This window comes from Podarcis filfolensis, assembly GCF_964270895.1.
Source record: "Podarcis filfolensis genome assembly, chromosome: 5".
NCBI lineage: Eukaryota > Metazoa > Chordata > Lepidosauria > Squamata > Lacertidae > Podarcis > Podarcis filfolensis.
In genome coordinates, this window is record NC_139608.1 from 97718033 (window position 1) to 97731522 (window position 13490).

The 13490-nt window shown below is 42.5% G+C and overlaps 1 protein-coding gene and 1 long non-coding RNA gene across 4 annotated transcripts; one reads left to right on the plus strand and one right to left on the minus strand.

Moving 5' to 3' along the window:
• Window positions 1–2: 2 nt before the first annotated feature.
• LOC310763597 lies at window positions 3–13489 on the minus strand. Of its 3 annotated transcripts, XR_014548697.1 has the most exons (5): window positions 12961–13147; window positions 11516–11631; window positions 10540–10613; window positions 6678–6756; window positions 3–87 (listed from the first exon to the last, which is right to left on the minus strand). It is a non-coding gene; the product is annotated as an uncharacterized lncRNA (long non-coding RNA). The 3 variants fall into 3 exon arrangements; XR_014548698.1 differs by lacking the exons at window positions 3–87; window positions 6678–6756; window positions 12961–13147 and adding exons at window positions 8900–9049; window positions 13361–13489 and having other exon boundaries at window positions 11516–11608; XR_014548699.1 differs by lacking the exons at window positions 3–87; window positions 6678–6756 and adding an exon at window positions 8900–9049.
• UPK2 (uroplakin 2) lies at window positions 16–8262 on the plus strand. The gene is made up of 5 exons (XM_083616024.1): window positions 16–100; window positions 2453–2608; window positions 4894–5131; window positions 6491–6570; window positions 7553–8262. Exons 1-5 carry the CDS (start codon window positions 19–21, stop codon window positions 7687–7689), a joined length of 693 nt encoding a protein of 230 aa, XP_083472150.1. The 5' UTR covers window positions 16–18; the 3' UTR covers window positions 7690–8262.
• Window position 13490: the final 1 nt, after the last annotated feature.

The following is a 13490-nucleotide window of genomic DNA, read 5'->3' on the forward strand; positions in this document are numbered from 1 at the left end:
GGGTGCTAGCTGTACAACATGAAGCTGAGTTTGCTCTTGTGTTTGCTTGGCAGTTTGGGATCTGGATGGGCTGTTCTAGTGGAAGACCTGGAAAAAATCTGTAAGTATTACCTTCTTGCTTGAGCAGGAATAGGTTGCCAAAGCGTTGAAGTGTAGAGCTTGGTCTGGATGGCAGGAACATAAAGCCCACTGTCGTCTCAGTACATAAATTTATATTGATGAAGTTCCGTATGTTTGGGTGATGTTTTATGGCAAATAACTGTTCATATTAAATAACAGTTTATGTTCTACACTACACATATTATTTGCTTGCAAAATATTTAATCCATAATTTTTTTGTCATCATGATCTGATTCTGCTGATACTTTCAGACTTTCTCTTCCACTGTTGTTGTTTTCTTCCCTTGGGAGAGTCCTGTACCTTTAAAAGCTGTGTGACAAGTAAAAATTCAGATACTTAAGCTTTCCCCATTATTACAACTGGATGCCCCCAAAGAGCTGAATTTCTGCTTCTCACGCAGGTGTTAAAAGCATAATAACTTTGCTTCAATGTTTTTTTCTTGGCAATCTTACAATAAATCCATCCTTGTCATGAAGAAATTTACTTTTATGTACAGTTCCAAGCAGCACTTCAGAAAACAAAGAATCACAACTAATAATTCAGTGGAGTTGCATTGTATATGTCTGAGAAAGAACTGAAACCTTCAAGGCTATAACTGATTATCGCCGAGAAATGACAAATGACTAGAAAGCCTCATGACATGAGTAGAAAGCTAGAAAGGACATCTGTATGTTAAAGCAATAATGGAGAAATCATTTTGCTTGTGATATATTTTCAGAGATATAAATAGAGCAACGTAAGATACATTTCATATGAAGCTGTTAGGGAATAAACTAAATAAGCTTTATGTTCCCTGCCACTGTTTGCAGAACTACATCAGAGAAGCTGCAATGTTAACAACATCATATTTCAATTATTCTTGCAATGCTGTATGCAAAACATGTTTCGCTGCTGCTGTAATGATCTCTTGAGAAAGGAAGCAGCGGGTGGGCCTGGATGGCTAAAGGGCAAACATGCTGATGGGAAGCTAATGAGTTTTTCAGGTTATTGTTTTTAGGTTGTTTGCTGAGATTAAAAAACACATTTGAATAGAGATGGATTATTATGATAAACTGATAGGGTGAAAAGCTTCCTTCTTCTCTGTGTCCAAAGTAGGGTTACTGCCTTTTTGACTGGCCCTCCGCCTGTGCAGACTAAAGTTTGATGTTTCCTTGCCTTACGCCAGAACCTCAGATCCGTCTCTTTGGCCCTTGGGACTCTCCCTGGCTTGTGTCCCTCCTCTGCCACACCCCCTCTCAGAAGGCCTCATCCCTCAATGACTGCTTCAAACTCTACTTCAGTGTTTTTGCCTGCCTGGAAGGTCTCCTCGGAGTCTGGCAACATTCACATTCACGGGTCACTTTTGCCCCTGGCCCTGCCTACCATTAGCATGTGGCCTCCAGAAGCCTCTCTGGAAGAGAATGTGGCCTCTGGCGGGAAAACACTCCCTACTTCTGACCTATATACACTGAAGAGCTCCAGTTCTTTGAAACTCCACCCCCATTTGTGCGTCTATCTATCATCTATCTATCTAGCTATCCTCTATCTATCTATCTTTTTTGAAGGGTATAATCCTTCTAGCTATCTTTGAGTATTAAATGAGTTCTTTTTCACTAGGGAGCAGTTTAGCCTTCAGTAGCATAATTCTTTCATAGAGAAAAATTTAAACCACTTAGGCAACTCAACTGAAGGAATTAGTCTTCTTTTATTACTTAGAACCATGTGTGTGCAGTTTCTCATCACTTGAGAATGGCAGCTAAACTGAGCTGGTTCTACCAAAAAGCCCTGCATTTGAAATAAGCCAAAACCTGGCTGATGGTTCATTCAGACACAGCTGTCACGATTCAGGGCTGTGCTCATGAAGTGATGGACCTGCATGCCTGAGCCAGCCCATTTCAGCATCTCACTGGGCCTGCAATTTGAAACAGCACAACAAATTCAGCTATTGAATATTGTTGAGTGTGTGTGGAGAAAATTTGGCACATGGTATGGCATTCTGCAGCAGCTGCCATCAAGCATTTTGTACAACAGCTTCTGAATAGGAGCAGCCTATGTCAGTGCTGTAGACTTGGGACTTTCAGAAGCAGTACCACTGAAAGTTTCACAATAATTCTTGCCCCCTTCTGACTGGGAGAAGATGGAGCTGGTTTAAAAGTAGGAGCCTGCTCTGAACATAGCAATAAATGTCTGTTTATGTCTTTGCCCTTAGTGATGGCTATCTGCAAGTTTGGGGGGGGCGTGATTCAAGCAAAGGCACTTTGAAAAGTGCACATTATTCAATTGACAGGGTTTGTGAGAAATTAGCCATCCCATAGAACAATACCATGATGTTACTTTTCATTTTGTTTTTCAGCACTGGATTTTTTCCCTAACAACAGCATGCTTTTAACAACCTATATGAGCACCTACTTTCTTGTCAATATCCCAAAGTGTGTTACCACCGCAAAGTTTACTCCAGCCACAGTGAGAATAGCTGTAGCTCAGCTTCCTGACTCATCCACTTTGCCAGGTATGGGACTTATGTATGTATGTATGTATGTGTGTGCATGTAACATTTGATGCAGCCATGCAGGAATGAGCGGGATCCTGTCTGAGAGATTTCGTTACTCTAATCCAGATATGGAGAACTTGTGGCCCTCTAGATCTTGTTGGGCTCCACCTCCTATCAGCCCCAGTAGGCAGGAATGATGGCCATTGTAGTTCAACAACATTTGGAAGGCCAAAGGGTAGCCCCCCTTGGTCTAATAATTGTTTCCCTTCTATTAAAAGTCTCTCATGTTTCTCCAGAGGACAAACCTCAGCATTCTACTTTGAGCAGAAGTCAGTAGCTGAGGGGATGGTCTGTTGCAGCTGTCTTCCAGAAGTGATGAACCTGCGGCTGTGTGGATTTTAAAAACTTATTTCCACATAGCTCCCATGCAACCCACCTCAAGGGCATTTAAATGCCGAGTGCCTGAAACATAGGGAAAAACATTAACATTCATATCCATTTATATCCCAAGTGCTCAGTATACGATTTTCAAAACCAGGTTTTAAAACTGCAGTCCAGCCTGAGAAAGGTTAAAATAACAAGAGTCACCAGCAGATGTGACCTGAGGGGGGGCAGATGTTTTCCTTATCCTTCATACATCAGTCTGGTGGCACCACACAGACAAGCAAAACTTGCTGATCAAGAACTGAAGATAAAAACTACAGCATTTCTGTTCCACGTTTTGCTTCATTCCTTTTCCATTAATGTACGTCTTAGCTGGACTTTCCAGTCCCAATCCCTCTTGCTTTGAAATGGCCAACAGAATACTTGGACAATTTTTCAGGGACTCCTTCATAACGTAGAGAATTAGCGACTGAGTGCTGTAATCTTTTTCTCTTTTCCTTATCTGGACATGCAATAAGAGTGTTTTAGGAAAGAAAAATACAACATATTTTATGCTTCCTTATCTGTCCATCTCACAATATTAAAACTGTAAATGAGAACGTTTTTCTGTCATTTAGCCAAGCCGTAGACTTGAGGAATGGAAACTGGGCAAATGATGGGCTCTTTGCTACTGGAAAGGGCTCCCCAAGGATGTTATGCTATGCTGTGGCTTATTTATGTACAGTATTTTGACCCAGAGGCACCCAAAGCGGTAACCAGCATAACAGTACAAAGTGGGAGGGTGGGGAGTACAAGAAATACAACTGGGTTTGACGGTTGGCCTGTATTACAAAGGAAGGTGGTCATATATTCAGGAAAATGAATAGGTTCTGGATCACGTTTTAGTCCCCCTAAGCTCTTGGGCCATGTTGTACTGTTTGCTTGGATTTACAGATATAGAGGGACACAGAGAGGTGCACACAATCATTCCCCCTCCCCTCCATTAAGCTGAAGAATTTAACAGAATGATGAGTCTAGTCTTCTCTCTACTTCTTGGCTTTATATAATCCTTGAAATGTCTTTACCTGACACTATTTTGGATGACGAGAATTTGGAGCTCATGACTGCTAGTGCCTGTCCCTCAAGTGTCCCATTTTAAGAGGGACATACCAGATCACAGAAGCCAATCCCGCTTCTGTTTGGATCCTGGAAGCACTGGCGGAGGAAGAGGAGTGTGGGGGGGCACACTGCCCCCGGCAGCGCGATCCCGGTGGGGTGCCATCGTGGCTGACCCCCCCGCTAGGTGCCACGCCCCAGCAGGCGGTGTGCCACGCCCCCAGGACGCATGCCACGCCACGCTTGCTCTCCGCCCCCCCGGTGCTGGAGCGTGAAGCTCTGCCAGTGCCCAGAAGGTCCTGTTTTTTAATCTGGTGCGAGTCCAGAGTGCTGGACCAAAAGATGCTCACTCTGGTGCAGGTCAGCAGGGCTGTGCCGCTTCTGGTGTGATCCTGCCAATGAGTGCCAGAGTGCCGGAACAGAAGAAGGCGCGTCCCTCCTGATGTCCCAATCTTGGGAACAAAAATTTGGAGGGTATGGAAATAGCATGTAGTATTCTTTCTCATTTCTACCAGTGCAGGCTTCCAAGAAGAAGGGATTTCATTATTCAGTGATCCATTTTTGAAAAAGGAAAGAGAGAGGCCCCTCAAATAGAGAAATCCAGCGTGTCAAGAAGAAGGCTGGGCTAGCTTTTTATGCATGCATAGAAAGTTTATTTTTGTTTGCATATCAAAGATGCAATCCCTCACCTGCCATCTGAACAGGTGCCATCCCAGAAGAGCTGTAACATTTTCTGTTTCTACATGTTGAAATGGCTCTTTGTGCTGTAGTAATGAAATATGTTTGTGATTATCATATTATGGGCTGTTCTTCATCTTTTGAAGGTGTGACAGATACTGAACAGATTGAAAATCTCCGCAAGACACCTCAAGCCACTCTTTATTTTGCTGGTGAATTCAAGAGTGTCTCCTGTGAAGTAGCTAGGGACATTGTGGTACTGGATTTAGATAACACCCAATATGAGCTCATGACAGTCGTAGGCTACCAGGTGGGATCAGAATTTTGCCGTCAAACTAAAGGTCCCTTCTGCAATCAAGCCCTCAAGCCATCCACATTTTATAGGTAACTATGAACACTGATTGAAATATATGCACCTCTGACTTTTTAAAAATAATGTATATTTTATTTACAGACCATGCACTAATTTTAGAGGCTAAACATTTGTACTTTTCAGATGGTTACTGGTGTATGCTGGGCTGCATCTAGGCAGGGGTGGAACTGAGGTTGTAGCATTCTTAAATGGAAAACAGAACACTGCGAACATCAAGCTTGTGTTTAAAATAGTTTACAGTCAGCAGGAGAAAAACCTGTCACAAGGAACCTTGCCTTTGGAATGCTTTCAGGATGGGCACACGATATTCTGGTTCTCAGTGAATGGGATCTGTACCATTTGAGAATACAGAGGGGGGGGGGCTTATGTCTGAATTCTCCTCAGTATATACACATGGAGAATTAGCATAATGATGGGGCAAAAGCTAGGCTCCCCTGGTTTTTTTATATATGGAAGAAATCTTTTTATAGGGAGAAGAATTTTAATACAATCTGGAGTGGCATAGTCCACACAGGTTTACCACTTAAATAAAATTAGGCTGCCTTCTGCCAGGGTTTCCAGGAATGGTGTAAAAAGCTTTCTTGTTCCATTAGAATGCTTGTGGGGTAGGAGAAACTCCTCATCCTTTGCTTACCTATTAACGATAGATCTTTTGGGTTTAACTAGTACCATACAAATGATAATTTTGTCCTATTATGTATGAATGTGGTTGGCAATTTGTCAGTGTTGGTTTAGCAGACCAAAGCTTGAATCCACTGCCTCTGGCAATAGACTACAGAGGAGTGGCATTGACCCGTTTCCTCCAGTATCCTTTTCGGGGCATTTAAAAAAAAGAAAATTACTATATTCTTCTTCTTTCAGTATTAAATTTTTATTGGTTTTCTGATTATCCAAAATGTACGGAATCAATTACAAAACGTTTTGTTACATACCAACAAAACAGAACAAAATATAACATTTAAAATAGATCTTGAGAGAGTTTTTAAGAAAAGTAAGGTTTTCAGTATAAAATAGTAGAAGAGACAGGTTGAACCAGGTAAGTGATTTTGGTTGTTATCAAAAACTTTATTATGTTTGCGCACTTTTAATTATGGCCATTATTTGCCCACCACCTGCATTTATTTTCCAAGATAAAAGCAAAAGTACATAGCACCAGTATTCTAAAAAGGCAACATTCCCCCCAGGGCAATACCAAATTTTAATAATAGAAGCTAAGACTATGGATTCAGGATGGTGGGTCGAACATTCCTATTTAACATGTTAAAACATGGGACAAAGACTACAATGAGATTGTCTCTAGTTCTATTTTCATACTTGATATTTTAAAGTGCATATGAATTTTCCCTGGCCTTTTAATCTCTGTTTTCTAGGGTGAACTACTTTTTCTTGGATGGCAAGTCTACAATAAGAGCTCATACAGATTGGTCAACAGCAATACAGACCAAAAATGGTGAGTTTCAGAAATGAATAGATATATCCTAGAATGTAACACATTGCCCAGTTAAAAAATATCTGTGCAGTTAAGGACAGATATGGTAGCAGAAAATATTCACCTACTTGGTATGTGAAATATTTTGAATCTGGGTTTTCCACTGCTGCGTAACCTAAGTGGCCATTGATGTACGGATGCCACCCACTGTGTGAAAATAAAAATAGATACACTTGTGAGTTGTGAACAAGCGGAACCTTAAAGTCTATCCACGTTTATTATGACAATATATTCCATACACTAGAGTCCACTTCACAGGTGCACATGTAGGCCAGACTAAAAATTCTTAGACTATGCCACAATACACTTTGCTTCCCCCACCCCCCAAAAATCTAACACAACTTTGGAACAACTTTGCTGGGGTTAGTTTTTTCTGATATGGAGAAGTTGGTACTCTTCCTCCGGACCTCTAGTTCTCTGTGTGGAAGGAATGTTCTTTCTGTAGGAAGGAGTGTTCAGTCACATGGGACCACACTGACACTCTGACACTTTGTTGATTCAATAGGAATATGTTGTGTGTATACTCGTGTTATACAAGTCCTGCCTGAATACCTCAGTGCAATATTTTTAGTTGTTATACATAAGTATAAAGTACTTCCTTAGTAGGGATATAAAATGGACTTTGACCCAATCTGTCTTGATTGCTTTAATTCATGGGTAGGCAAACTAAGGCCCGGGGGCCAGATTCGGCCCAATCGCCTTCTCAATCCGGCCCGTGGATGGTCCGGGAATCAGCTTGTTTTTACATGAGTAGAATGTGTCCTTTTATTTAAAATGCATCTCTGGGTTATTTGTGGGGCATAGGAATTCGTTCATTCCCTCCCCCCCCAAAATATAGTCTGGCCCCCCACAAGATCTGAGGGACAGTGGACCAGCCCCCTGCTGAAAAAATTTGCTGACCCCTGTGTTTAATTCTTGAACCCGTTTTCCTTTTGCATTCCAGTGACAAACTATGAAACTGCTGATGTGATGTTTGAGCGAGCCGGAGGAATGATAGTAATCACCATTCTGGTCTCGGTTGGTGGGGCTGTCCTAGTGGTTGCCTTAATTGTAGCAGTAGCTCTTTCAAATAAGAAATAGCGAGCAGGCAACTCGGCGCTTCCTTTCTTCTGGAACAGCGGCAACAACAGCTATGAATCAACTGCAGGATTTTCCCAGAGAATCAAAGAATGTACTTTAGTAACATGTTTTCAGTCAAAGAACAAGCATTCTGAAGAATGAGAGTATCTTAAAAATGTTTTGGGGGTGGGTTTTTTTGGTAGAATTTAACCTACAACGACTGCAGAATTTATGCTGTTTATCTGGCCTCTTCCCACAGTATGTTTTTAAAGTCTATATATCTGAAAATGAGATTGTGGTTCCCTGTATGTTCATTGGTGACAAACCTTTGTTGTTGCCGCATAATGTATGAAATGCTGCTAAGATGAGTCTGAATCATAATAACAATTTCAATGTCTTTAGCATGGGGAATGGAAGTTCCAGAGAATTAAGAGGAGGGAAAACTCTTAAAGTGACACCTTTAACTGGACCAACTTCTACAAAGGTGCATATGCAAATTTTAATGCTTTATTCTTCATTATTCCTGCCTGCCTAAAAAAGAATACATCTGCAAAACCCAAAGGCTGGTGGACTTTGGTCCAATAAGGCAGCTTGCTATTTTCACATTTATACAAGTGCACTTTTGGACAGGCTTGGTCTACTTGGCAGGGGGTTGTACTTGATGGCCCTTGTGGTCTCTTCCAACTCTATGATTCTATGATTCTATACTTTCTGTGCTCTGTTACTATAAAATAAAAATGATCAAACGTTGTACAGTCCTAAATGCTCCAATGTCATGTAATACAAAATGACACTCACAAAAACGCTTTTGTAATCATTGTGTCCAAATTGAAGAAATGATAAATTGTTAATCTTTGTGTCTTCTTTGTCTTTTAGTTTCTGATTGTATGCTACAATGCATGCTGGTTTATAGTAGTAGTAGAAATAAATAAATGAATGCATGAATGAATGAATGAATGAATACTGCAGGGTTTATATTGCAAAATCTATGCATATCCATTTAGAAGTAAACCCCATGGAGTTCAGTCAGGCTTATTCCAAGATTGCAGTTTTAGTCATCCTACTGGCTAAGTGTAGTTTGGGTGATTAGTATGCCAGCCCCATTTAGACCCTTCTGATCCGCTCCCAGATGTTTGAACCCCTCTTTTTCTAATCCCTTTAACATGTGAACAACTTATTGCGAAGTAGCAATACAGGAGGGTGTACCTTACTTCTTTATTGTTTACTCACATTGTATACAAAATGCTACTGCCCTCCCAAAAGAAGGACCATATTGAGCAAAATCAGGTGATGATATTTCCCTTGTTCCTCTCAAGACATAAGGTATCAACCTTAGTATTATCTCATCACCAAGTACAGCTCACTGCAGCTAGACAGGCAGCTAGAATAAGGAGGAGATTCTATAGCTAAGAGCCAAACTCAGTGTGACATTGGGGAACAAAGCACCCCCAAAGCTGCTATTTCATAGAATCATTTATTTGTGCATGTGTGTTTTCCCCTATAGGGCGAACAACCTGATGGTGCGATTTTAATTGGGAACATGGCGCTAGGAAAGGATTAAACTTCTCCGCCAGAAGCACTGTCCCACTTCATTTGCCCCTCTCCCCTTGACTGCTATTGAGGGTTTTTTAAAAAAAAAAAAAAGAATAGGGAGATCTGATCTCCTCCTGACACTACTTGTACTTTTTAAAAGTCTGGAATGGATTAATCCATTTTGCATTACTTTCTATGGGAAAGCGTGGCTTGGTTTTAGAACGCTTTGGAAGTTGAATGGACTTCCAGAACGGATTAAGTTTGAGAATCAAGGTACCACTATACTTGAAATATGGGAATAGCAGCAGTGAACATTTTGTTTGGTTAAAGTTTTTTTAAAAACTGCTTCCCTTTATGATTGTGGCGCCATTCCATTATAAGCAAAGGGGGAAACTGGCAGATAGCACCACCTAGAGTAAGCCCAAAATATGGACAAATAATGTGGCAAAAATAAGTAGCGACTGGAAAATACATTTTGTTTTGTTTTGTGCTATGGACTACAGATCATAGATGGAGGCGAGGAAAGCAGGGAAGGCAAGTACAGTTACAGCTGCCAATTCTACTGCTTTCTCCAAACACCCCAGGGCTCCTTTACAGGAGAGGTGACCTAACTGGGCTCCTGATCCCCACAGGGGTGTCACAGAAAGAATATAGTTGGCTAAGGGAGCCGTGGACTCAAAAAGGCTGGCCTCTGCTATTGCCATTTACCAGAAAAATTAAGTTCTATTGCACTCAAGGGGACTTAATTCTGAAGAGACAGAAAATAAATAATAATAATAATAATAATAATAATAATAATAATAATAATAATAATATTTATTTATACCCTGCCATCCCCAGCCAAGGCCGGGCTCAGGGCGGCTAACAAGCAATAATTAAAATAAGTTGAATGAATACAACTTAAAAACAAAATCAAAATACAACATTAAAATACTGAAACATTAAAATATTAAAATGCAGCCTCATCACAGGAGGAGAAGGGAAAGAAAAAAGAAAGAGAGGGAGGGAATCAAATTGGCTCCAAGCCAAAGGCCAGGCGGAACAACTCTGTCTTACAGGCCCTGCGGAAAGAAATCAGAAAAGGATGTCTTCAACTGCGGGCCAATTATGCTGAAGTGTGCCACTATTTTATGGCTGGGGTGGGTGTCAGTACTTTTCAACTGTCTCAACTCAAGTGGGTCCTCCTGTAGAAAGTTGAGAACCCCTCAAGTAAAGTCACAGCAGAGCTCACTGTGTGAGGAAAAGTGTTTATATATTGAAGAGAGACTCCTGAAACACATGACTTCAGTTTCCCCTCCACTTTCTCTCTTTTCTTTCTTTCTCTTCCTACTGACTCACCTTTTCTTTGTTTTCTTCTTTCCCTTTCTTTGTTGTTTGGTTGTGTAGTGAGGCCCCAGGCCCCCCAGTTCCCTCTGAAATAAACACACAGACACAAATATATTGGGTTAATTGGGATAAAGTAGGCTACAACTTTATTGGTTACAGATGTGAGCGGTTTGGCTTAGGCATTTGGGTGAAGCCAGACTATATCCTGACTCCTGCCCGTCTGCAGGAAGTCTCTGGTCAACCACCGACAGGGGGAGTCCTATGATATACATCAATTAAGAGCACCCCCAGGGTCACCGATGGGGCCGTGGCAGGGCCCTAGCCCAGGCTTCGGACAGGATCCACACCCCTGGATCCCTTTAACGGGATACCCTTAACATGGAGGGGCAGGCCAGAGGCAAGAACCACCCCTCCCATGACAAGGCTTACCCAATGCCTAGCCTTACAAAGATGTGACAATTGCTACAAGGCTGGTGAAAACCAAATGGCTGGTGCCAATTTGCCAAGTGGAAAAATTCCTCCCTGGCCCCCACAACCAGGCGGCCGACATTAGTCATAGCAAGGCCACAATCAAGGAATGCATAAAAAAGAGGGTGGGCGGGCTGGGAGACCCGACAAGAAGGCAAATAGAGGTTGCCCCCCCCAGCTGCACTGCAGTTTAAACAGCATTGGCCACGCCCCCAGCTAACCCAATTGGTCAGCCAGGGGGCGTGACGTGGCTGGAAGCCCTAAGGACGTGGGCGGCATCCCTTTGCCCCCTGCCAGGTCAGAGTGAGGTCCCGGCTGCCCGCCCACAACTCCGCCACCCCAGGGAAGGGGAGCGGCTTTCTAGGTAGGTCTGGGCTTCAGTCTGGCATGAATGTAAGTAGAATATATAACAAAGTAAAGGCCCCTCCAGTTGTCCTTTTATTGAACATTCCTCATTACAAAACATGTTAATGGTGTGTTCAGGACAATGTCGTAGCTTTAAGAAATACGGTTTATTCACCTGTTTACACCTTCAGTCTGCATGGAGGGAGTCCAGATTTCAGTCTTTCTTCCCACTTCTTCTTCCCAGCAACACTTGCTGTGGAAACCAAGCCTTAGGAGGAATGGTAGAAGGAGCTGGTATGTTAAGCCAGGAAAAGAGGAGGCTGAGAGGAGATATGATAACCATCTTCAAACATCTTAAGGGCTGTCACGTGGAAGGGGGAACATGCTTGTTTCATCCTGCTCTAGAGGGCAGGACTTGAACCAATGGCTTCTGACCAAACATACGGAACCAAAGGTGATTCTGACTAAACAAGAAAATCTTTCTGACAGTAAGAGCTGTTTGACGGTGGAACTGTCTCCCTCGGGAGGTTGTTAACTCTCCTTCCTTGGAGGTTTTTAAGCAGAGGTTGGATGGCCATCTGTCATGGATGCCTTAGCTGAGATTTCTGCATTGCAGGGGGTTGGACTAGATGACCCTTGGGTCCCTTCCAACTCCACAATTCTATGATTCTAAGCCTCTCCTCCTGTCACCTCACACCCAGTGATCCTGGCAACCTTCCAAATCTCCAGTCTCTGTTCACACCTCAGGGCAAGGAAGGAGGAAGTTTCTCTCAATGGCCCTGTATTGTTTCTCAATGGCCCTAGCTTGGCCAGGTCGTTTTGCATAGGCTTTAATAAAGATTTAATTTACGAATTACAAATTTGCAAATTAATTGTTTTTACGTTTACAAATTTAATAACAATAACAACAACATTGTTATTGGTGATAGTAGTTGTAGTAACCACCTCCCAAGGAAAAGCTGGCTCCGAAGGTGCCACTCTGCAATTACAAATTCCAGGGGATTAATTAGGACTATACCAGAGAGTTGGACCCATTGAACTCAGAGGGACTTATTAGTTGTGGGTTACTTGAGCCCCACCCTCAAGTCATAAACTACTATCCCATGTTTACAAGGTTTTGTACTCTCATATATGAGAAGTGTCGTTCTCAAAGGGTGGCGTGCTGGGCTGGCTCTCCCTGACTCTCACCTGTTTCCTAGCCAGGAGTCTCAGGCCGCCGGATTTCTTGGAGGAGAGACTTCCTTTGGCAAGGACTCGTGTCCTTATATAGCTTTCTGGATGTCCCATGATCATATAGATTGTTGTAAACAAAATCTGCCCTTATTCCCTTATGGGGGACACAAGAGCCCTTATAGAGTCCTTTGCAGGTTCTCCATCGGTAGGAGAAGATAACAGAGGCCAACCAGAGAATATTGAGAAGCAAAGCAGCTCGTAAGCCTGATCTTTATTGATCTGTGGCAACATGGTGCTCCCCTCACACCCAGAGCAAAGGTGTGTCTGCCCTTATATAGACATTTTAAATTGCCTTCCCTGGAGCTCAAGACCACCCCTCCATACATCATACATACATCACAGAAGGGGTGTAACCCAAGACCACCCCCCTACAAACATCATACCTACCATCACAGAAATTTGAATGTTGTTGTTTTTCCTGTCTGCCAGGTTATCTGATAATGCCTTATCTGATTGCCTTTCCTGCTAGTCTGCCCATTCCTTTGAGATGGTGATTACCCAATTCCTGCGACAATGGGAAGGTTCCCTCGCCCCCTCCCTCCTTGCAGAGAAAACATTTGGTCACTTTGGGAGTCCAAATGGTTTCAGTTGGGTCTTCCTGTGCTGCTCCAGACATGTGGTCCACATATCTATATGTACGTGCTTGGTTGGTACATTGGTGAACATTATATATATATGAGACCTTAATTTTTTTTTATTACAATATTATAAGGTGGCTGTGTGTTCTATGTTATAAATCAAGCACTGCTAGGAGTTGCTTCTTTCTGTTTCTCATTGCAATTCTTACCAATAAAAAAATCGGTGTGGCGCGAGCAAGTTTTCCTTCCGAAAGGGAGGACCGGAGAGGAAAGTTGGAGGACCGCAGGCGCAAAGCGGCGCCGTTTCTGCAGCCTGGAGCCGAGGAAGGATCGCAGGAA